Consider the following 25,496-nt stretch of genomic DNA (forward strand, 5'->3'; position numbering starts at 1 on the left):
AAATACTCATTCAAAATTTTTATTTTTTCTTCCAGTACAATGCAGGGAAATGCCATGTCATTCCATTATTTCATGGGGGGATGTCTATAAACTTTTATGAACACCTTTACCTTTTCAGCTAGAGCATATCTAGTTCGTAAGGCTATCAAATATTTGAAAAAAGTAAGGTAATGAAAGCCATATTTAGATATTGACAGCAACTCAAAACTTTTGACGAGGATATAATTAGCAGTTTGTGAGTTTGTAAGGACTGTTGGATTATATACAGCATCATCACGTGCTGTAGATACCCTGGGAAGACAAAAAAAACGTCCCTGCAGCCTAAAACAAGCTAGCATGATTACGTTGACATATAACTGCAGAGATGGATATTTGTAATCTCTCCACATCTGACAACCCTGCAAAGTTCCCTGTTTGTGCAAGAATTTGCTTATCCCACCTTAACAGTAACCATGCCAACATAGCAATTGTGCCTAATGGATTTGACTACAGCGTTATTGCTGAACACACAAACAGTTATGGGGTGAATGAAAGCTTTTTTTCTGTGCACAGCAGAAAGACTAAGTTCAGTTTTACAAGTCCCCGCAGAATGATTTCATTTATTATGCGTCCGCTCTGGCGATGGTCGTGGCCGGTGTTATGTTTTCGGGCCTGTTCACCTCTCCGTCCATCCCACTCTCGTGAACACCTTGAGGGAATATCCTCAAATAGGACTCAGAGATGAACCGACACAATTTTATACACTTAACACACTGAAATACACTTACTAGCTTTTATTAAATTCCTTCAAAGTGTCACTACATATATTAAATGAGTCTGGACAGACATGGATATAAACTACAACTTGACTGGTTGGTGGCAGCACATGACAGCGAGGTCCCAATGGAACTAATAACAACTAACAATTAATAACTAGAAACTATTGCAGCACATAAACCAATAAAAATATTATCATTAATATAATTTTTACACTTCAGTTTATGTCCAGATTAAACAAAAAAGATATAACATGTTAACTAGAGAGCTTCCCAAAAATGTCAAACTATTGCATTAACCGTTGAAGGCATTCAGATGTCTTTGTATTGTGTTCCTGTATAGTTGAGTTGGGGACACTCTAAAATGCCATGCTCATGCCCACGTTGCTTAAGTCTATATGCACAACCTCAGCTGCCGTATTCAGAATGATGCTCCAGGCTGAATAGGACAAAGCGGTGCTTCTGTTTAGAGGTAGATGAAGGAGGAGCAGCGATATCTTTTTGCTTTTCTTCTGCCTGACCATAAACATAAATTTGCCTGATAACAGCTAGAAATTTCTAAAGAAGTGTTTGGTGAATAGTTAGCAGTTATTTAGCCAGTCCTGCGCCACCTGTCTGGTTCCAGACACATCAGCATTTTCTCCTCCTGTTCTCTGGCCTTTCTCTCCTGGGTTTCTGACAGTGATCAGGGGAGTTGGAGCAATGCTGAGCTGAACAGTGCTGACAAAGCCAAAAGGCTCTCCACTTCAGGCTCCGGAGTGGCTGGATCGATGTAGTATCATCACCGTGGCCTGGGGGAACGGCTGCCACCATCCTTCATACTGCACTGAATGTCCTCATCTGCCTCCCTGTCACCTCTCTGCCTGCGGCACAACAGAGATTTATGCATAGCAGACAGCTCAAGTCCAAGCATACGTTGTGGATTAGCAAGCTATAATGCATGACGCTAGCATTGCTGGTGGCTAGCTTAGATAGGCTCAGTGTCTGAAACTCTCTTTGTCTGGAAAGTTTAACACCTACACTACTGGTCAAAAGTTTCACAACACTTCCATTGTTCCAGCTGTTCATGAAATTTACATATTTCTGAAATCAAAGCATAGAACAAATAAATACTTTTAAAGATCATGGAATCTTAAATAGAAAATTTAGTCTAAATTTTTGACTCATCCAGTTGCTGGACACACTTGTGGCTTCTTTCTACAGTGGAAATCAAATATTGTTCAGAAAGCTTGTCCCATCAATCAAGTTCTCACAAATGTGCTGCACTTGTAGTTTGTTTTGCTTCTGTCCATTTGATCCCAAATGATCTCCATGTGCTGCTCTTCCATCATATGAAGCCAGCGTTTTGTTCTTTTCTTCTAATGTTTTGGCTCATTATTTTGCTGTAAGATGAACCCCTGATCAACCAGTCGGTCTTCCTTTTCCTCACCATTCTGGTAGCAATATACAGCTACCAGAACTACTTCCTGCAGTACAGTATTGTCCTAATAATGCATCAGAGGTGTAGTAACACAGTTTGTTCCATCACTGTCTTTGCACAGACAGAGGGTTTGTAAGTCATCAGCTAAAGTTTGGACACCTGTAGACTTCATTTACTTCCTCTGCTGTAGGGGGGCTGTGAGTTAACCCATTTCTTCATCCCTTCATTCCTGTTTTCTATGAAATTTACATGATTGTTCAGTTTTGTTACTTTGGTGCTTTCCTTTGGTTTTTCACTTTACTTGAGCTGCTTAAATTTAAATAAAAACTGGAAGAATTAGGCTGTTCTAAAATGTTTGACACTGACAAATTGATGCTGGCAAGAAAGTCAAACTCAGTTGTGGTTCTGGCATAAAAATAAGGCTCAGCAACTAATTTGATATTTTAAAGCCCAAAGCTGCAATTGCTGTACGGCTGATTCTGTTCAGCACGTTCCTCCACGACAGACTTTGTTCACATCGTGATCTGTAGGTTTAAATATACTTTTCACACTCAAATTCATGGCTTGATATTTTTAGATTAGCACAATTATGTGTTTGCACCATGAAGACTGGACACCTTATTTTAACATTGACATTTTTATGCATTCGCCACTTCAATACATTTGCTGTAGATTAACTTGTGCATTGTGCACACATATCCAGTGGCTTTTACATGCATCTGTTTTGTCAACATTGTTGCTTTTAAAAAACACTTTGAATCACTAAACACATTGAACCTTCGTTTTAAGGCTGCATTTCATTGTGCACACATGGGCAATGTGTTTTTGCTTTTTTCATTAGATTGGAGCCTGTCTCAAGAAGCAGGATAATCATGTTAGTTGAACAAAGTAAAACCCAGAACCCTGAAACCTGACCATGGATGAAGTAAAAAGAGCTATTCCGCCTTCTATTCAGTGCTGTTAAACTGCTAATTTAATAATCCTGCTTTGGGAAACAGGCCCGTAGCGTGTTTTTGTGCTCTGCATTCACGACTGTTATTTCTGGTTTTAGATCCTCAAGCTTTTGCTCCAGTGAAAAAAAATTTTAGCCAACCTCTCATGGGCCCCAGACTAAATTTTAGAAGCGGTTTGCCAGGCTGGCAACAGGCCATCAGCTTTTGGTTGCCAAATCGACAGAATGGTTGGTGTATTTTAATTGTTTGTAATGGGAGTGGGAGATAATGCTTCTGAGTAATTATAGCCCATATTAAATTAATGAAAAATGATACCAAGAATGATTAAACATATTTTACTGATTACAAACGACTTTTTGCTACTCTTGCTTCTCGTTTGTCTGTTGCAGACAACACACACACATTATAAAGTGAGTGTGTTCAGCTTTTCTGAAGTAATAAAAGAGAACACACTAATATTAGGCTGGGAATTATCAAAGTAGGGTAGATTAAAATAAATAGAACATTTCCTGCTACAAAACTGATTAGATCTTAAGTTTGTTCATCATGTTAAAAGAGATTGGACAAAAAAAAGTCTTTTTTTTTTTTAATTACAATGTAGTAAACAGTGTTTGTTAGTTCACAGCACAATTCACGAGGGCTACAACATCTACAGAGATGCCAAGTGGTGAATGCAACAGTGTGATTGGTCAGCTTGAGCTGTTAGTGTTTCCTCCTGAAAGGTCCTGATGCGAGTAGATATTGTTGACAGTGAATGCAACGACTCAGTTGTAATCTAACATACATATTTTATCTCTCAAACAAGCGCTCGTAACAGAGCCACTCTTCCTGCAGTACATTGATTACCCGTCCTGTCACTTTACTAGAAATCCTGAACCAGATCGACGACAGCCAAATGTGATGGAGTCAACTGTGCTCCCAAAGACAACACTTCTACTACAGTATACACGGACAATTGCTTAAAAAGGGCAATTAAGCCGATTCCCATTACTTGTGCGATAACACGTAACACCCATTCTCACTTGATAACCTAAACAGCCTGATTCTTTATAGATTAATGACGTGTCTCCAGCTAATGTATTTTTATCACAAGGTCATGAGTGATGTATTATCAGTTAATGAGAAATACAGAAATGTCTGGTGTGAGAGAGGCGGGAGGAGGTAAACACACACACTGAGAGACACACTCATTTGACCTTTCAGAAAGGTTTTGTCTGGCCTGCGGTGAGTTGTCCTGCAGTGATAAGAATAATGGTTTTGGCGCCATGGCCCGGGGAGACCGACCTCCCATTCCCTCCTGGTAGATAGTTGAGCAGAGAGGTCCGGCCTCTCCTATTGTGCCTCTTACATCTACACCAGACAATGAGGCTTAGTACTGCCCACTTAAGGGACAGGCGTATGCTCGTATTAAGGACCACTGCAGATCTCTCTGATAACTGTCACTAGGGGACTTGGAGGCTGAAGGATAAAAAGACCCTTTTATAAGATTATTTATAAATCATACAACATAAAAATGCCTTTACAGGCCTGAAAGACAAAGAGGACATTCACGTGGCCCGATACTGTACCATTCACCTGATGGGCTTTTGAGGTGTGTTGGATTTCTGTGTCAAGTGTTGTGCTAAAAGAGCACAGTAGGAGTCAACTGATATTCTTCATTATTTAATTTCACTTTAGCTCTGAGCTTCACTTGAAGCAGTGAATGAGTGTGAGAGGGTTCTTGTTGAAATCCTCCCGCTCCTATCTCTGTGATCTCAGCATTTACACAGTGTTAGGCAGTGGGGGACATCAAACGCACTAAAAAGGAAAAGTGGAGAATGTTAGGTGCAAATGTATTAGTCATGTTTTTAATTGATTTTCTGGAACAGGCCAGGGTGGCTTCAAAGCAAATAGCTGTTGAAAGAAACTCAGATTTGTTGCTATTAAGGGAGAGCTGCACTCTGAAAGGCACTTTTATTAATTCAAGTACCTGCACATATCCGAGCTCAAACTGGGATTGTGTGAAAGCTGAATGAAATATTTCAAGTTCAGTATGACATTATGTAGTTAACAATAAACGTTTTTATATATAGTATGTGCTGCTATTTACAATGCAATATACTGTAGACTAGATTTGCTGCTTACTAAATCCAGAACATGACTTTATCTTAAGGCTGCACTAATCATTATTTTTATATTAATAATAAAAGAGGAAATGACTATGTGCAGTGTGGTTGCTTGTAGTGATGAACCCACAGAAAGAAGTCACCCAACTCTGCAGTTCCCCATCTTTCAGTTCATTGTTTTGGTTTTAGTCTCTCATCATCCTCATTTTCAAAACATCTGATAAACCCAGTGCACACCACCTGCCCAGCACCGAACATCAGACAGCCGCAGTTAGCAACTAGCTTGTGAACACAGTGTAGCGTTTAGCAGCTAAGGCACTGGATATTTCCCTCAGGAGCTGGTGAAGAGTAAAACAGAGCTAAAAGAAGATTTAATTCATCAGGTGACCAGACACAACTTCAAAAAATGAGTAACGCAGCTTTGACAATGTAAAGTTGTTTAGTTATTGATGTGAGGCTTGCTCATTATTTTACGCATGTAATTTTTAATTCCTTTCTATTGTAATGTGATTCCTTTTAGCTTGTTTCTAGCCACTTCCTCTAATGCCGTAAAATGTTTTCTGTTCAGCCTGAGGCACAGGGCATTGATTCCTGTTTTGACTTTAATACTGTTCCTTAGCTGAAGAAGCAATTACCTTCATAATGACAACATCAGCACCCGCATCACAACAATTTGTCCTTATGCTCAGTGTACCTGTGTTCCTCAGATGAACGTCATGTGCTTTGCAGGCTCGGCCCTCTGGAGGAACCAACCTAAGGCCACTTTTGTGTGCTGTGTGATAATAATGACACCAATTACTTTCACTCGTTACTCTGCTGATTGATCAGTAGAATGACCTTTACAGTTTGAGATGGCACGAATGTGACGGAACAATTACTTTGACTGCATGTTTCCGTCTCAGAGAGTGGAAAGGAAAAGATCACTCTTTAAACAGTGAAGAGAATGAATGAAGAGTCACAAAAAGAAGCAGTGAAGCAATTATGAGTATGTGATAGCAGTCGGTGTAGTTGACCTCAGAGATGGCCTTGATCTCCTCCTAGGGAAAATACGGATGAGTGTTGTCCCTGGTCTCGGGGCCTGGAGACTAATGGCTGGCCCTGGCCTATCGCTTGCCCCAGGGGGCTTCGGAGTAGAGACAGGATTAAAGAGAAACGGATGAGAGCAACGGATAATGAAGGGGATCTGTCTTAAGTCTAATCATTAGCTTTAGAAGACATAATCTGGGCTGCAGAGAGGGAGAGTGAGAGAAGATAAGAGGTATGTTTCTTGTTGTGATTACACCTTTTATCACGATTGAACATCCAATATGTTCCCATTGTCAGAGGCTCAGCATGCTGCTTTATTCAGTTAAAGCAAACACCCCATTCATCGATTTACATAAATGTAGTGAAAGTGTACTTCCACTGGACTCGGATAAGACACCTCATTATTGAGACGAAGTGGTGCACCTTTTATCACACAAATTTAGTGTTGCCTTTTCCTACTGGCCTCCATTCTCTTAAATTATTCTGTCAGACATAACAGATATTTCTGTTCCTCTCTAAGTGTATATTTGTAATGCTAATTAGGGCAATTGTGGGGAATCAAATCAAGATGCTGAACACAGTAGCTAAACAATCACCAGGGAAGGATGCAAACACGTTTATGCTAATAACAGAAGAAGGGGAGAAGAAAATGGAGAGAAAAATAGAAAAACGTAGAGAAGAAAGGACTGCTGGTCGGCTTAGCAAGTGAGTGAGGCTGGTGGAGAGCGGGAGCTAAGAGGGGGAGAGATAAAATGAGAGAATGTAAGCGGAGAAGGGGGAGAAAATTAAAAGCTGATTACCTTGTGAGTGAGTCTTTGGTCTCTCTGAGGACTGGGGGGAGGAGCAGGGGGAGGAAGCCTGTTTTTGGTCTTATAGTATTTATTAAGGCCAGTCCACAGGGTAATCAAGACCGGCTAAAAATAACCAGCTGCAGCCATAAACACTGGACACAGGCCGGGCACTGCCGTATGTACCGTAACTGGTCTCTTTTACTCATTCAGCCATAATGTCTCTCCCATTCATGGAGGGTATTTCAGCACTGCGTCAGTTTTTCATGATAAAAGTGTGACCATGCTCTAAAACCTGATGTTTGTTCTCCATGTTGCACAATATGTTTAGTAGAGCCAATGTGATTCATCCCAGAAAAAAAAAAAAACACTTACTTGAGAATAATGGGTTTTCATTACAGTCATTATACGGTCGAGTGAGAGTCACGGATATTTCCCAGAAGCCCCTTTTGTCCCCTGATCCTTGCCCTGAGTTTGCTCACATTCCCCTCTTTGTCACTTGGCCCAGCTGAGGTCCCATCACCTCGCTTTGGGCTATGTGAAATTATTATATTGTACTGGGAGATAACAGACAGTGTGTAGCCTTGAGGCAGTTTCTTCGCTTCACCTCCTTAAAAAAGATATTGCTGTGATAAAGCGCAGCTCCTTCTCTGCTCATGCTAAATCGAAGGGGAAGCCTTGAAGGCAAGGTCTGGTGAGTGGGAGCCAGATGAAAGAAACAAAAGAAAGAATCGGTTGATATGTTTGTGCAGCTTGGTGTGTTTCAAAAAGGAACATTCTCATTACCATGAGGCTCAGAGAAGGGCCACCAGCTCCATCGGGGGATGTTTGCTGCCTTGATGTGAGTTTTCTGCAGACGGTGGATTGATTAGGAGCCAGATTTCACTGACTTGGCACGGTCTGAAATTAGTGGGTAGTTACTTATGAGATGGTCAGTTAAAAGGCGTGGGGGAAAAAAAAAACAAAACATTGGGTGCCTGTTAAAGTTCGCTACAATGTGGTCATCTGAAGTTTAGCAACATTTTGTATGCTGTACTTTGAGATTATCTAGTTAGAAAGTATTTGGTCAACCATTTCTGTCTGATTTCCACACCTTTTCTTGATGTAAGAGGAAATGTTTCTCCACTTGGATGTTCAGCTGCTGAGGTCAAACAGGGACAGATCATTTCTTAGAACCTGTTTGCTCAGGTCACCAGGACACTTGAAAAGACCTTAAAAAAGGTGAACCATGGCACACCTGGGGATAACGCGTATTGAGACGCACTTGTGCCCCCTAGCTGCTGTAGGCTTAAGAGATAACAAATTCACAAACAAAACCACACACTCACACTACACACATCCACATAGAGAGGAGAAAAGCTCCTGGGCTGAATGGTGGTGTATTAATCACACTGACGCCTGGCACTGCGATCTGTGACCCAGTCTTTTAATTGCATCCGCTCTGCTTTGCTCCCTCTCTCCCTCTTTATCTCGCCTCTTTCCCCTTTCTCATTCCTCAAGCCTCCTCATGCCCGTGCCCATGAGAGAAGGCTAATGCAGAGATAAGAGGGAGGGCCAGGGATGTGCAAAACCCAAATGCTCTACCAGTAAGTGCCCCGGCCAAAACTCACAGGACGGCAAATGCAGCAGCACATTATTAACACACTGAGATCCAAGCTGTAATGTGGAGCGAAGCTCACTGTGTAATGTGATGATGTGCGAGTGATGTGGTGTGCCGAGAAAAACAAATATCTGTGAGGAAATCTTCATAATCCACTGAAGAACCATGACAACCTTTGAAAAACCCCCATAGAGCATGTGGCCCACACAACATCCTGTACGTGTGCGGTTACATTACACACAGATCTGCAGTATAAAGACACTCTGTATCCTGACAGGCTTGTATGGCTCCAACGCAGGAGGGCCTTCTTTTACCGCTGTTCCTCCATCCCTACACAAGCAGGGAGGTGACAGAGTGAAAACAAAGGTGTGATGGGGTGGGGGTGGCGGGGTTGTGGGGGCGGATATTGGCCACATAGACTTGACAGTGCAGTAACAATGTGACAAGTTTTCATTCAGATAACAACCGTGTGGTGTTTAAAAAGTGAAACATGAGCTCTGACGCACACAAATGCAGGTTGACAGCACCTTGTCTTCCCACGCACATGCACGCACGCACGCATGCACGCACGCACACACACGCACACACACACACAAACAGCTACGGGAACGCAGGGAGTCTATGACACCCGTTCCCATTTATGCATTAGCTGTAATAATCGTATATGCAAAAAGCTTGTGTCACACACTCCCACTCCAATGTCCCTCTTCTCTCTCACTCTGTCTCTTTATTTCTCTCACTCTGGCTCCCTTGCGCGCAGAAGCACACACAGCGACACACACATACACTTGCGTCGCAGTGGTTTCCTTTTGTGAGAGCGAGCTGTCAGAGGGAACTGTGTGGGCTTTTGTTAAAACAGAGAAGTGCAGAGGCAGAGAAATTCATTTCCAACTGCGGCAAAAAAAAAAAAAAAAAAATCCTTTTCAGGAAAGTCACATTGTACCTGCAGTGTTTTAAAAACAGCAGCATGTAAATTGAATTAGTTATAAGCATTCCTGTGGGGACACAGTGGGCTGGATTTCAAGAGTTTCAAGGGTTGTGGATATGCTGCATGGGGTGCCTCAGGTTTGGCTACACATTCCCAAGATGCTGCACTTTATAGTAGTGATAAATCAAGACATCAGAAAATTGATTTTACATCTTTACTTGCCAATCACACCCGTTCTGCTGCAGCTAATTCACCTCCCACTGAAAGGTGTAAACTTTTCTAATTTTCTCTCGTAGGTGGAAAGAATATTATAACTCAGATGTGTCTGGAAGCTGAACTTGGTAGACTAGACTAGATTTTTAGCTCCTGTGATGTCACTGTCATGTGAAAACCGTGCACCCTCAGTCTGTGCTCTCATGTTTAAACTTACAGTGGAGGATTACATGCACTATTATGAATCATTTCATTTCATGAAAAACTTTTATTTCTCCAAAGAGAACATTAAAAAAAAAAAAAAAAACACTTGACATCCAAACTGAAAACAAGGCTGTTTCTCTTAGGTACTGAAAAGCTGGCATTTCATGGATGAAGTACAGGTTATATACAGAATTTAATTGTATCAGCAATTGATTTCCATGAAATTCAAAGGTGTAATCTCTTAGTTTGTAAATGATGCTTTTGTATTTTGTTTAGCAGAGCCACATCTGATTAATAAAAATTAATTGAGCTTATTGTGAGTGACACTGCTTATCAGAGTACTCAGAAACAAATGCTTGAGCAAACAAGCGGATAACATTTCATTCATACTTCACTTTTAAGTCTTAATAGTGTTGAGTTAAACCAGTGAAACACAATCATTGTGGATGTAATTTCTTGGACATAAGCTAGCAAATCATATAATTAAAAGGGGTAGATAATAATGATCAGTCATATTACTCTATGCTCATATATCAGTACAGAATTAAAGCAGTCACAGCGTCTTACATACAGTATGTTCTGTATTTCAGCAGTGCACGTTTACTTGTCAGTGGGCTCCATGCTGCTGTCTATCACATCCTCAGCCTGGCAAAAATACTGTTATTTGCAAATTGAGTGGGTGGCGTTGATTTTCCTGTTGGCTTGAGGAAAGCAGTGGGGTACCAGAGGGAATGTTTACTTAGCACTGTGCCACGACTGCGATGAGCAGCACCTTAACAAAAGCAGCTCCATATGCTCGGTCTGGACCTATTTACCAGCTCCGAACTCACACCAAACCTCAAGTATAGTGATCACAGTGACACTAACCCAAACTTTTTATGTCCCACACCAGCCCTTTTTTTGGTGCAATTTGTTTGCTCTAGTTTGTCTGGATTTAATTGCTTTAGCTAATATCATAATCTCCATTTACAAATCTGCCAAATCACAGACACAAAGCATTTCGCAGCTCATTAAAATTAGATCAAATTAGGAGTAGAAGCAGTAAATACAAGGTGAGAAATGTTGAGTAAAAGCAAGAATCATAAAAAAGAAAGGCTTCAGTAGAACAGCAATAAAGGTCGTTACATGAAAGCACATCTGAATAAAATCAAAAGTAAAATTGCTTCTAAAACCAGCAAGTGTGAAAATGTTAAAATCAGACTGACATGAGCCTGACCTTTTTTTTGTGATGTCTTTTTTTTGTGCCTCTTGTGGCTCTTTTGTGTTATTCTCTCAGCTCGCTTTAACAGTGGTAATAACTGACCCACCAGGGTGCCCATTTTTATGTCTGGCTGGGCTGTCGGCTCAGACTGGCTGTCCTGGTTTGCATGGGGGAGAAAGTACCTCAGTCTGCAGGGAATACAAGAGGAGAGGAGGATAGATGAGGGCAGGTGGAGAGGGGGGTTAAACAGGGAGGAAATAAGGACAGTAAGAGGAAGAGGATGGGGAGCTGTGACACTGGAGAACGGGGAAGTGGAGGAGACAGGGAGGAGATGGTGACAGGAAGAGGAGAGGGGAGGCGTGCATGGTCGACAGGTGAATGTGGTGTAGGCGGATGCAGAGGGATGAGGGAGGCATGCTCCATGTGGATGCACAAAGCAGGCTGTGCAAAGTTACTATCTGCCATCTGCATTATGCACATGTAATGTTTCCACACAAGGGCTGTTTTGACCTCCTCTGGGGTATTGTCGTGGCTCTACAAGCAGGATGAGACAAAGAGCATAAGCGTGTCTCTCATTATCTCTGTTGTGTGCATGTGTGTGTGTGTGTGTGCGTGTATGTGTGTGTGTGTGCGCGCGTGTGTGTGTGTGTGTGTGTGCATGCGGGCCTGCGTGTGGAGGGCTTGGTGGTCGGTGGTCACGGCTGCTTGCCCGCTCTGTTTTAGCCGCGTCTGTGTTGCACTCGCTGCTCTGTTGGACAGCATGTTCTCTGCCGTATGAGTCCAGAGAAGAGCAACCGAGCAGAATGACACCAGCCTCAGCAGCCTGCCAAACACCGCTGTGGATGGCAGGACGCACTAAAATATACAGGACACACACACACACACACACACGCACACACACACACACACAGACACACACACACAGTGGCCTGCACACTCAAATAAGCTTACAAAGAGGCACACAGAGGCAGCTCAACACACATACACACATTTTCACATATCTAGACTACACAATAGACGAAGAACAGAATACATAAGCAGCAAACACACACACTTGAGCAAGTGGTGTAATATCCTTGATAGTTTCCTCATCAAGGTAAAATACAGACACGCACACTCACACACACACATTCATACACATACAGAGGAAGAAGGCAATTGACACAGTAGATCTTTGAGAGAAGGCTGTTAATAGCAAGGTACACAATTGTTCCTATTTATATGTAGTTTCTGAACTGCTGACCTGGCTGTTTGAGGCAGCACTATCAGCGGTTCAATATAGTGCATTACTGACATAACTTCAGTGCATTCATTCACATTTTAGTCCATGTTGTTTGTATGTAATATGTTCAAAAACTACACGTGCAAGCTTCAGGCTGCATTGAACACAGTGACACTCTTCACCCTGAGAGATGTATGATGAGTAAACAAGGCCACCCGGTGGCTGGAAGTCATGACATCTCCTTTTAGAAATGTTGTTGATCTTCTAAATCAGAAACAAAGTAACTGACAGAAGCTAAATTTGACTGTGGGTAAGTCCCTGTCCACCCCCAAATGTGGCTCTGGCTGTGACATGATGTTGACTGGGTTTAGACCATAGACGGTTTAGACCCAGTGGAAATTAACAATATGTTCAGCTTTTTAAGCCCAGTCACAAACACACTCTTCGCACTTTAACATTTATAAAAGATGGCTGACGAATGGAGCCGCATTTAAGTGTCAGTAGCAAAGTCTGATGTCCTTGTGTTAGTATCTGATTTTATAATCACATTTGAGCACCTATGAACATTGACAGCAAAAAAAATGTTCACTGAAATGACAGTAGAAGATATACAGTGTCAGGTTGTAAAATAACTATATATAGTACATCTACAGCTTCCACATAGCCAGAGGCAAGACCTCCACTCAGTCCTCTCCTCCATCTGATGAAGTTAAGTCCAGTGGCAGCATTGATTGAACCTGTGGTAAAATATGTATTTTTTTTTCTTATTATTATGAAGTTGTTGAAGGACTTACTGACCGCCAGGCCTTCAGCTTAGAAAATGCCCTGGAGCTACTTCTTTGTTAATTCATTTCAAGTTCAATTTTTCATACAAAGGGAGGCCGTAGTTTACCAAGCATAAGATTACAAAACAAATTACATGCACTAAAGAACAATGACATTGAATAAGCACAGATTACTTATCAACACTGTCACTGTTTCGATTTCCATTATGATGTGACACCAATGACTAAACTCCTCAGCATTGTTTGTGCATTAAAACTAAGGATTTTTTAAGACTGTGAAGATTGTCCCAATTATGGTTTATTTTATACATTTTCATATATATCTCTCTATCTCTTTTTTCTGTGTGCTACAGTATCTGCCACTTATCTCCCGCCTTCCCTTTTATCCTACCATCTCCCTCTCTCTCTCAGACACACACACACAGACACACACACACACACACACACACACACACACACACAGTTTCTCTATCAGTAGCTAGTCTCAGCGTTGTCTCTTTCTGCCGCTTTCATCTCCATTTAACAGCGTGGCAGATCAGATCCCACCACCTGATTTGAATGTGCTTTGTGAACAGGATTTTTAATGAATAGCAAAGCATTTATGAATACCTCCACACTAAGTAGATGTGTCAGGAATCAGGGTCATGGTCCCAGCCCCTTGTGGGTAGGCGGTGAATGGTGAACTGAGAGCCGGCGCTGTACCCTTACAAAGAGCCTAAGACACTCCTCTGACAGTGCTGCACAATGGCAATGCCTTACAGACCACATTTCTGTTCCCATGCCAACTGGCACCACCACAGCTCACAAGACAGCAAACAGAGCCGCAGAGACCTTGCTGGTTTTATTGGAGAATTAACATTGAAATTAATATATGTAAGGACAGACGCTCTCAAAGTAGCTCTACTTTGAACTTACTCCTACACGAATACACACAGAGACAGGAACACACACATGGGCGCACACACATTCATAAACAGTGCTTTGCAGTGCACGTGTCCTAGAGCCTTGTTTCTCCAGCTGCACCACAAGAGAGCTGTCTAAGTGACAACAATTAGCCTGCTCAGTTCAAGCTAATTGAAGTCATTTACATAATACATGCCTGCCATCACAATTCATCTGTGGACAATTCAAGCAGGTCTGTGTCATATTGTCACAACCTGATGTTAAATCAACCCCTCCACCCCCCCAACCCTCCCCCACCCTCCCCACCCCGCCTTGATAAATGATCCCCAAAAGAAGGCCATAATTTCATACAAAGCGTATCACTCACATTAGGATGTTCTCCACTGGGTTGTAGTTTTTTTTAATGAAAATATGGATTGCATTTGCCAACATAGACAGATGTGCGCATTGTCAAAACTGTGTTTACTATCCATCCCATTACGCATGCAATTACTCAGAGGCTGAAAACAAGCAGTCTCATTTGTGTGATGCTAAGCTGCAGTGGCTGAGGAGATCTAATGCTTTATTAGCCTGTTGTTTGGGAGCTGCCTTTGACAGGAAGCTGGGCGATGAATTAAATAGATGGGTTGATAAAGAGCTTGCTGTGCAGAATTCTTCATGCTGGATTTTGGAAAAATCATGCTGCCATAGCTCTTAACGGGCGATCTGTTCCTTGGGTGATTTATGAAATCAATTTGTCTTGTTATCAGCAGCCAGAGTTTGTAGATAAGATCAGAGCACATGCATTTCAACTTGGGGGTAGAGCGAGATGAGCGATAGGGTGTGTGTGTGTGTGTGTGTGTGTGTGTGTGTGTGTGTGTGTGTGTGTGTATGGGCACAGTATTGGTCATATTGGGCATTCATGTCATTGCATCATCTGTGAATCATGGGATAACGATGAACCGAGCTCTGATTAAATTTGGCAACGAAATGAAAGGATTTGCCAGATTGTTGTATCTGAGACTCTGTTGGTTCCTCCTGTGTTTTGTGTGCTATAATGGCGTATTCATGTCAGCTGTCTCTGGAGAACCTGCTCTGATGCACTCAGCAGCACCATCTCTCCCTGTCTGTTTCTGTGTCATCTGTCCCAACTCTTTACTCATATGTGGAGTGGAAAGACTTCAAAAGCTCCCTGTACCCAAAACCGCCCTCCCGTGCATCTCATACAGACACACACGGTACTTTACCTTGGAAGCAGCTTGTGTGTGTGCACATGCAAACATGAGAGTCCTCACACCACCCTTACTTTTGTCTCAGTCAAGAAGAACAACCCTCAAAAATTCATTCAAGGCTGGGCTCCATGTGCTTAACAGCAAAGCAGGGAGCACAATCTGCCCAGTCAGCCTAATGTGCTTTAGACCTTCTCTTCATGCTTTCCCCGGAGAAGCCAAGAGAAATGCTGTTTTGACATTGCTATCCGTCTAGTTTGGGAAAAGAATGATATGAAAAAGAATTAGGTTCCCCCCGTGTATTCCGGTTCAGGAACAGATAAGCAGTTTGTTTTGCCAAAGACGTCAAAGCAGGGAATCAGAGGTGACAGCAGAGGGGATGAGATATTTCAAGATACGTCTTGATGGATGCGGGTTAATCTTAAGCCTGCCAGATGTGTCAAGGATTTGCGAATACCTCATGGAGTAAATCTCACTGTGCTGCTCTCTAATTCTGTACCCCCTTCCCCTTTTTCTGTCTGTCTCTGCAGTGAAGTTTGAGGATTGCCAGCGCAGCCGAGAGGTGGGCTTTGTCAGCAGCGACCCCTATTTCAGTGTGAGGCCTGATGGGACGGTGTATGCAGAGCAGGAAGTGGCCAACCTGTCAGAGCCCGTCCAGTTCATGGTGACGGCCCGGGGGCTCCATGACCCACACATCTGGGAGACCACTGTTAAACTGGCCTTGGCTGGACACCCCCATCCTTTACCACTTACAAAGGTAACTAGAAAGAACAACTTGATGAATACAGAATCACAGGGGTACACTGACAGGAGCACGAGAACTGTTTCCTCATAATTAAACTGCCAGTATGATACATTATGAAATAATTCAATAGAGTTACACACTGGTTAATAGTAACTGGTGTCTACCACTAAAATGCCTTACCACAGAGTGTAAATAAAGATGGATATGGCCTCAGTGACATCCCCCAAAGGTTTCTAAAGAGCGGTTTTGAATCTCAGAGTGGGCCGCTCCACTATCGCCATCTTGGCACAACAAGCTATATTATTTGTCTGATATTTGCATAAAAATCCCCCAGAACACAAACACCACAAACACGGCAGAGAAGTCACGTTCAGTGACTTGGATTACCTGAGGTGACACCGAGCAGACAGCTAGCGGACTGTGATGGCACTCACCTGTCACTCAGAGTGACCGTGCCCTCAATTATCATAACTTTAAGCCTTAAGAAAATTGAAACAGTGAGTTGTATAAAAGTTCACGCCCTGTACAATTGTTATGAAGAGGGAAATTGGCTATAGAGACCAAAATGTATCTTTCCCCGGCTGTAAATGTTTTTATTTCAGCATTTCAGGACTCTATGGAATTGACTTGCTCTTGAAGTCAGCCTCAAGTGGCCATTTGAGGAACTGCAGTTTTTGGCACTTCAGTGTTGACTTGGAAATTACCTTAACTCATCTGTACTTTGTTCTAAAAAACCTTCCAGAGGTGGGAGGTGGTAAAGTTATTTAAAGTTCTGGCTGTGTGATGATGTAATTTGCTTCTACTACATTGTAGTTTGGTTGTTACAGTGTTGGGTGACAGTTTTGGATCTGGTTCCTGGCAAAACACCAGATTTATTAAGCTCAGGCAAATCTTATAACAAACCATTTTTTTCTTCTTGCTCCCTTTCTGTTAGCAAAGAACAATGTAGAAAAAACCAAGGAAACAAGCTTCTCATTTTTAGCCAGTTTAGCTTATTACATCACTCATTACATCCAGAGATTTTTATGCATATGGTATTTAAAATAATCATTTTAATAATTCTGCATCTGGACCTCTGTATTTGGAGCAAGTAGGAGTACATAGGTAACAGCCTTACTTCAGTGTGTCAGATACATTTAATCAGCATTCCACACAGCATCTTCTGCTGTTCAACTCATTTTCAGATTATAGCTACAGGTTTTGAGAATCACCTTGGCTTCCAGTCAAAACTGTTTCTGCCTAATCAGCCAACAAAAGGTGGTTACAGAACTTTGTTTTAGTCATTTTCAACTTTAGTTACTTGCAAATGTTGAAAGCCAAACCTAATTATATTTGAAAAAAAAAAAAAAACATTTGAAGAGGATTTAGAATTTATAAGAGGATTTGAAACTGGATTTAGTTTCAATAAAAAGCTATTAAAGCCCAGTCCTCGGTTGTTTTCTGTTCAGATATTTTTCAGTGCAGAAACTCTATAGCATCTTCTTGATAAACACTCACAAAAATCAGCAAAGACTACTGAACAAATAAAATATGAACAAGGTGAAATGTGATGAAGCATACTTTTAATGATCAGACCCATTCTTAAGTCCTTTTAATATTTACAGTAAGGACACTTTGCCGTGTCCCTCTGACCCTGCAGGTACACACAATTCCTCATCGTGTACATGGTCTTTGTGTTCCCTGCTGTATCCAAGGCAACGGTTTTTTTATAAAGAGTGGATGCACAGCAGTTAAGATGCAGGGCTTTTTTTGTATGTGACAAGTTGAGATATGACCCTATTTGCTACCATGGCTCTATTAGCTAACAGAGACTGTAAAATTACAAAAGGCCGAATGTAGCTGTGGTTACTGACCTCCACTACTGGGCTGCACTTTGTTGAGCGACAAAGCCATTATCATTTTTCCTGCACTACTTGTTGAACACCATTGGGCTTAATGTTCAGTCATGTTTCTAATCATGACAAAAAGCCCAAGACTCATGTAGCTAAAATAATTGCAGAGTGGGGATTAAAATTCTGCCCACTCCTGGCAGTGCAATAATGGAGACTGGGAAATAATTGACATTGATTGAGCTAATGTTCCACTCTGGCGGAGTCTGCGAGGACCAGGTGATGTAGTTTCAGCATATAATTATGTTCCCCACATTGTGGAGATAGAGAAAGATTCAATAATTGAACAAGAAATATGTGTGTTTTCTCTAATTAGTTTGAAAACCAGATTTTATACATACAGTTCAGTATGCATTTAACTGTCTTTACATGTTTCCTTGTCATTTATTCATCAGATAAACAGGCGCTACACTTGAATTTAATTCCAATCTCCTAAATGGAAAATTACTGGTATACCCTGAGGAGAAATTAAAATAAATACTTGTTTCATTAAGAGCGTAGTGATAAAAGATGTAATTATTAAAATAAAATGTGCTACAGAATGTGACAGGAATGTGGGTGACAGAATATCTAAATAAGGGACCAAACGTGAAAAATCATTTTGGTTGTTGATTAATTTAATTTGTGTATTGGTGTATTTGTTGCATGTTTCATATTGCACATGCAACACTGTTATTTCTGATGGTCTCACATTATTAAAGCGACATAAAATAAAGGAATTTAGTGAAGCAGTGAGTGACAACCTCCACAAGGCTGAAAAATCACCCTTTTTAGCAGTTTGTCGTTACTGACATCAACTATTTATGACTTGAGTGGGAAGTGTGACATTTATAAGTGATCACAGTTTTCTGGTAGACTTGTTCAGTTTGGTTGATTCATTTTGTGTTACATTCTGTACTCTCCTGAATTGAACATTTATTAAGATGCGACTGCGCCTTAATTTAACACGGAAGGCAGAAAATCAGTCCATACACAGCGGCGGAGTCTGTGACCTGCTGTAATGTCAAACAGCCCTGCAGACGAGGCTCTGCGGGTGAGGTCATGTCGTCCAGTTGGCGTGGACTTCCTTTCCCCTGCTGCCATCCCTTCACTATGAAAGATGGCTCATTGATGAAACACACAGTGCATGTGTCGCCACTCTAAAGCTCAAATTATACTTTCCATGACTGTGTAGCCACAAGTGTTTACACATGTAAGTTTATCCGACAAAGGTTTAAACTTTTGTAAAGTGTGAAAGTGTAATATAATCCTCATTGTATTATAAACAGAAGACCATGCACGTTTGTGTTTATTACAAATACATCTGACTCTTTAATCACAAGTGGCATGAGCAAAATAAATCTGCTCTGATTGAGACACTGTAGATTTTTCATGTTTGCCAAAGTGAACTTTTAGTTTGGACACTTGCCCAATAAACTTAGTAAAATGCAACTGTTTCCTCTTGTAAGCAGCACAAGAAGCTAAAAAGTCCAGTTTTTGTAGCATTATGAACGGGTGAAGTTGTCAACAGGACTGTGCTGTGTGCAGTTCAATCCAATGACTTCACATTATTTCTGGGAATTCAAGTTAAAACAGTGTTATCAGTGCAGTGCAGTGTTTTTGAACAGAGTGGCCCATTTTCCTTTTCTAGTTGAGTCAACACAGACATGAAAAGTTGTTATCTGAGCCCATCTCCCATCTTTTTTTTCTGAAAGTCAATAGTTGTTTTAGAAAAGAGGTTATCATAATCTCATCACCTAACCGCAACCTATCTCTGCATAATCAATGTGGCCGCCGCAGCGGAGGATATAAACAGCTCAGGATATCCTCTTCTGCCCAGTGGCAATTAAAAGACAGTGTGCTGACAAATAATGTGAGAGAGATGGTGTACTCTAACAAATCGTATGCATGGTTCAAATATCCTCAGATGAACAGGCTGCAACACACAATATGCTGCGGCTTTTTACTCTTGCTTTGTTGTACAGCGCCGGTCACAGTGCATTGATTTGCTTTTAATAATTGGCTTAGTTTCTCTCTGCTGTGTTTTAGTAGCAGAAATTAGCATACTTGGAATGTGCTCCATGGTCGACCAGCTCATTTTACTATTTAATTTTCCAGTGTACAATACCACAGCAATTGAAGTGTAGAGCATCTTTGGCCTGAGAGCCCTTTCTGCCGTGTTTATGTACTCAGGCTATCGCACCTCACACAGGTAGGGCCTCTCGTTGAGTGCTCTCCAACTCGTGCTGATTTCATGGCACATTGGTTTGCCTTCTCCACCAGCTTAGAGCCCATCAGTTATGCACCGCTGGATTTGGAGTCGACCGGTTGTCAGAGAAGGGTTTTAGTGCTTATTTGATTTGAATTTTTTACCGTACGCTCCCCTGGACAGCCTCACCTGTTCAAGGTAGATTACAGCGGAGGCCAGCAGCTGGGTGGAACGTGGGACTTTGGGGTCGTTGAAAAGCAACACTGGCAGGGTTGGATGGTTGCACTTTTGCTGTGTGCTTTAACTTTGTGATTATAGCCTGATTATATTGACAGTCCACACCAAAAAGGCTGCACGTCTCAACAGGAAAATAGCAGCAACTGCAATTTCAATATTTTTTTTGATACAAAGTTTTTTTTTATTTTTTTTGGAGATTTTTTCTTCACTCCAGTTGTTGAGAGAAGATCTCATGGGAGAACATTCTTACTGAAGACTAGTACTCTGGTCTTTTTTTTCATTTATTTTTTTTTATCAAAGTGAACCAGCAAAGGGAACTGCAGCTCTAAAGACATAAAAAAACATCAAAAGACCTGAATGAAATGTTTTCAGAGCCACACTGAACAGAGAATGGGCAATGAGCACACACTCTTATTGTATTGTTCTGCCTGTTTGTCAGACTGATAACCTCCAGATGTCAGCTCCAGGGCTCGGGGGTTGCAGGCCTGAAGAATGCCGCAGCAATGCGCAGGCTGCCTGGGAGCAGAGAGCTGCCAGCTGGCCCTGTCTGCCTCTGGGTTTCAGGAGCCCCAGGCACATCAGGGACACACTAACTGAATGTCTGTCATGTGTTGCGTGCACACACACACACACACACACACACACACACACACACACACTGGGACACGCAAACACTCAGACAAATACATCGGCACATATGTTCATGCATTATTTTTACACATTCGTATGTGCGCTCACATGCTTGCAACAAGGCCAGCACATATGATTTCCCATATGTGCACACAGGCATGACTGAAACTTGCTGTACATGCACATACTATAAACATACACACACATTAAAACAAAAAAAAAAATCCACAAACTCTAATAAGCACCTAGCTTCCTGGCAGCCCACAGAAAGCATGTTCCAGTTTTTCCTTCTTTCCTTTGTAATTCTGGTATTGTCACAGTGCCAACAGCCTGTCATCTGCATTGCTATTTGAAAGTGACAGTCACATGCAGCCACTGTGCTGATATCATCCACATGCAGACGTACAATAGGGGACGTCTCCCTTTCATTGTCTCTCTCCGAGTCTCTCTTCCTGCCTGACCATTTCTCTTCTTCATTTCTGTTCTGGCAACATTGACAAAGGAATGTCGTGGCCCGACCAGTCGGATGCTTCGACCTCGTTATCGTCAGGCCTGATGGGTTTGCCTTCGTCAGCAGGCTGATTGTCGTATTGAGCAGCTAGTCATTCACTGTGTTTTTCTGCTGATAGCCAGCAAGGCAGATAAGGACTTTATCATGGTAGCAGCGTACCGGGCTGAGCATAGATGAGGAGGAGGCCTGTTCATGGAGTCACACTGTATATGTTTTCTGTATTCATCTCTGTCCATATGCACTGACACACAGACAGTCCTGATGATTCATCATTGTCATTGCCAGAGAGAGTGTTGTTTATCCTCTGTTGCATGTTTGTTTTTTTTACATACTTGTTTGTTTTCCCTTTGTTTTTGTTTGTTTGTTTCAAATGAGCATCTGCAAATTCACACACACACACACACACACACACTCCTCACACACACACACACACACACACCACACACACAAACACAAACACATACATATATTCACAGACGGAGACTAATTCCACCCGCCGCCCGTGGAGGAGACTGGCACGCTCTCTTTCTCCCTCATGCCAGTTGGTACCTGTGCGTGTTTTGGATGAGCGGAGCTGGAACGAGACTTATCTTATCTGGGAAACACATCTGGTCCTCTCGTTTCCTCTTTCTGTCCTCTAACCATCCACCCAGGTCGCCCCACTCCCTCTCCGTCGTGCTCGTGCCCAGATAAACCAACAGCCCTGGCTGCCCGAGACCTGCACCGAGCTTGCAGTCCAGTCCTCTGGGCTGTGAATGCGTAAAGACTTAAAACAAAAGATGAAAAATATGCGCTGTGTTTGCTCAGGTGTAGCTTACACTTTGCCTCGCTCACAGGCAAAGCAGGTGTATATTGATAGGATGAACTGCTGGTCTGTGTTTGGCATGGCGATGTGTCGGTGGTCGCTCGTGTGCACACGCTCGTGTCTGTGCCTGTATGACTGTGTTGTGTGTGTTCCAGATGGGATAAGCAGGAGAATTTCCACTGTGCTTCAGGTGACAGCGGCACACTGCCAGTGAATGTGTGTGTGTACGCAGGGTGCGCAGACAACAATAGGATTAGGTGGATTACAGCAATACAACCATCTTACACAGGAGGACACCATAGAGGATTGGGGAAAAAACACTCTTCTTTTACACACCCTTCTAACCCTTATTTCACCTGGCAAGATGAGTAAGAACACAATCTTCTCTCTGCAGCTATAGCCAGGGGGAGTCCTCGCAGGGGTAGAGCGGGGATGTATATACACCCATATGTTCCTACATAAGAGTTGCCCATAATGCCATGGCTCTGTGTGATGTTCAAAGGAACCTCAACATCAAAAATAAGAAGTAGCACACACAAACAAACCTGAGGAATAGTATAGTAGTCCAGAAAGTTCACATACTATTTGTGCTTTCTACACTTTTTAAGGAAAAACACTGATATTCCATCAATACTTTTTTTTATCTGATGACAGACTTCTGTCACATTTTTGGTCCTGAGCAGGGACAGAGAACACAGGGACAAGCAGGAATAATGTTGTCTGCCTAAAAAAAACGTGCAGGGTTGCAGACACAGCACAGCATCTCTGTGGACTAAACCCAGCCATGGAGCCTAGAGGAGGTCTCGCTTTCTTAGGCAGAAGCCGAGGGCTTGGGCAGGCTCAGGTGTCTTGCCAAGGGCCTCATGAAATGTGATGCAGCAGCTCTCAGAAAAAATGTTTATTTAAATTTCCTTGTGTTTGCTTCTCTGCCACTCTCCCAAAATGGCTTTATTGTTAGTGTGACATCCACTATTTTAGTTTCAATTTTAGCAGAGCGGGAAACTTGTCATTTCACAACACTTTACAGATTCATCTTCCAGCCTGTTGTGGCAAAATAGCATTCTTCAAATGATAACATGCGCGAGCTATTCACTACGAGATGTAGGATGATATGATATATTTGGCTTTTTCTTTGCAGGTTGGCATTGAAGAAATGCTGTCAAGAGTCTGGGAATCCCAGCCCAGAGTTATCAAGTTTCCTCGAAAACATCAGAGAGGCTCCTCTGTCAATGGGCTGAGGCGACAGAAGAGAGACTGGGTCATCCCGCCTATCAATGTGCCTGAAAACTCCCGAGGACCCTTCCCTCACATGCTTGTCAGAGTGAGTGACAGTTTGTATAATTTCAACAAATACCACACATCTTTTCCTGATGTGGAATGTCTTTGTTGCACCGCAGAACTTTTATGTAACTTGTCTTTGCAGAGAAAAGCTCAGATTCAAAGAAAAAGCTAAGTAGACAACCTACATATTCTTTCTAAGTACTTACTCAGACCAGGCAAGAGAGAGGAGTGGGGAATAAACTGTAATATCTCTTAGAATCACCACAAGGCCGAGACACTCAGCATTCTGGTATTTTCTATCAACTACGCCCAGCAGGCGAAAAGCGCTGCTCTTGTCTCGGATTTAAGTCATGATGCCAGGTGATTTCTCTCCTGGCCTCTGGGCACCACAGCCAGGTGGGCAGACAAAAGGATCATTCTTACTTGGAAAGCACATAAAAACACGCACTTCATGCTTGGTCTTAGAATAATAGATATAAGGATAACTTAAGAATGGTGTTTCTTCACCTGTTAATGTGGCTGGCAGGCTATTTTCACATCACAGCACATCTCTTGGTAGATTACAGCACATCTGCTCTAATGAGTGTTCATGGCATCTGTATTTTAATGAGTCTAGGGAGCTTGGATACTTGTGGAGGTTAAATGTCTGTCAAAGGAATGGTTTCGAAAGCAGGAAGTTGATCAAATTAACGTTTTTATTTGATTTGTTATGATGGATGCTAATGATTCAGTGGAGGCACACGTTTGCATTGCCTTAAAGTTACAGACAAAGCTCTAAAATAGTGGCATGTAAAGACTGAATCTACTGCTAATCATCTGCTTACTTGAATAATTATTTATCTATGTAATTTCAAGATTTTTAGATTTTTATTCGTGACATTTTTGCCTTTATTTAATATTATTACAGTATAGAGAGATTTATAAAGCTGTGCATGTTCATGATTCTGAAAATTCCTCATTGTCAAACCGCATGCTTTAATGAAGTGCTTTTATATGCCTGTCTCTGTACACCAGTCTCTCAATGAAAAGAGCAGCAAGGAAAAAGCACAATTTCACAGAACAGCATTTTGCGCTAAATGAAATTAGAACACAGGGAAATAATCAAACAAGGGAAAATGCCAAAGCAGAATGAATTAAAAGAATAATTCAACGGGGCACACAACCATCATTAAAAATTATTATAATCTATATTGTAGATTTGACGACTAGCATTTAGATTCAAACGTGTAGAAAAATAAAAAAAATTTGAACTTTGAATTGAAATGGACTTTTCCACCACACAGCACAGACAAAGGTGTATACAACTGCACAAGGTTCACTCATTCTGACCACACGTCTTCATTTATCACCTTTGTCCATGTGTAAAAATGGTTTTCAATGCATATGTGTTGTTTATACATGATGCACCAGGGATCAAAGAATTCAGTTTTACATGGCTTTGCAGCTCTACAGTTCTTACAATCCAGAAAAAATGTTTAAGTGAACATGTATGTAACGGCTTCGTAATTACAACCAGTTTAACACCAGTGACTATCAGAAATAAGGAAAATCGAAAGTAAGTTGCTCATGGAGGCGTCGTGCTCTCTGTGCTGTGCTGCTACTCTAAACTCCCGTCATTCACTGCCTCTTATCGGTCTCTCAGACAGACGTGCAGCTTTCTGCTGGCATTTCTGACACACACACACACAAACATATACACACATATATACACACACAAAGTCCCTTACGCCCATTTGTACAGCGAGGCTTACACTCCCGGATTACGGAAATCGCCTTTCACCAATGTGTTTGCAAGAGGGCAGATTTTCCACCAAAGCATGGGAACACTCACCCTCACGCTGTGGAGTGTCAGGGGAGGCACCAAATTGTGCTGCCCTGCTGGAGAAATGAACCCCCTTT

General features: G+C 41.9%; 1 protein-coding gene across 2 annotated transcripts in view; it reads left to right on the forward strand.

Moving 5' to 3' along the window:
- Nucleotides 1-25,496, forward strand: part of LOC111221838 (cadherin-4-like) — a 191,609-nt gene that overhangs the window by 104,232 nt on the left and 61,881 nt on the right. For both annotated transcript variants that reach the window (XM_022745416.1, XM_022745417.1), the window contains exons 4-5: nt 15,842-16,068; nt 23,455-23,637. In XM_022745416.1, coding sequence (XP_022601137.1) covers nt 15,842-16,068; nt 23,455-23,637 — 410 coding nt within the window. The remainder of the gene's footprint in view (nt 1-15,841; nt 16,069-23,454; nt 23,638-25,496) is intronic.

This window comes from Seriola dumerili, unplaced genomic scaffold, assembly GCF_002260705.1.
Source record: "Seriola dumerili isolate Sdu_G_001 unplaced genomic scaffold, Sdu_1.0 BDQW01000088.1, whole genome shotgun sequence".
Lineage (NCBI taxonomy): Eukaryota > Metazoa > Chordata > Actinopteri > Carangiformes > Carangidae > Seriola > Seriola dumerili.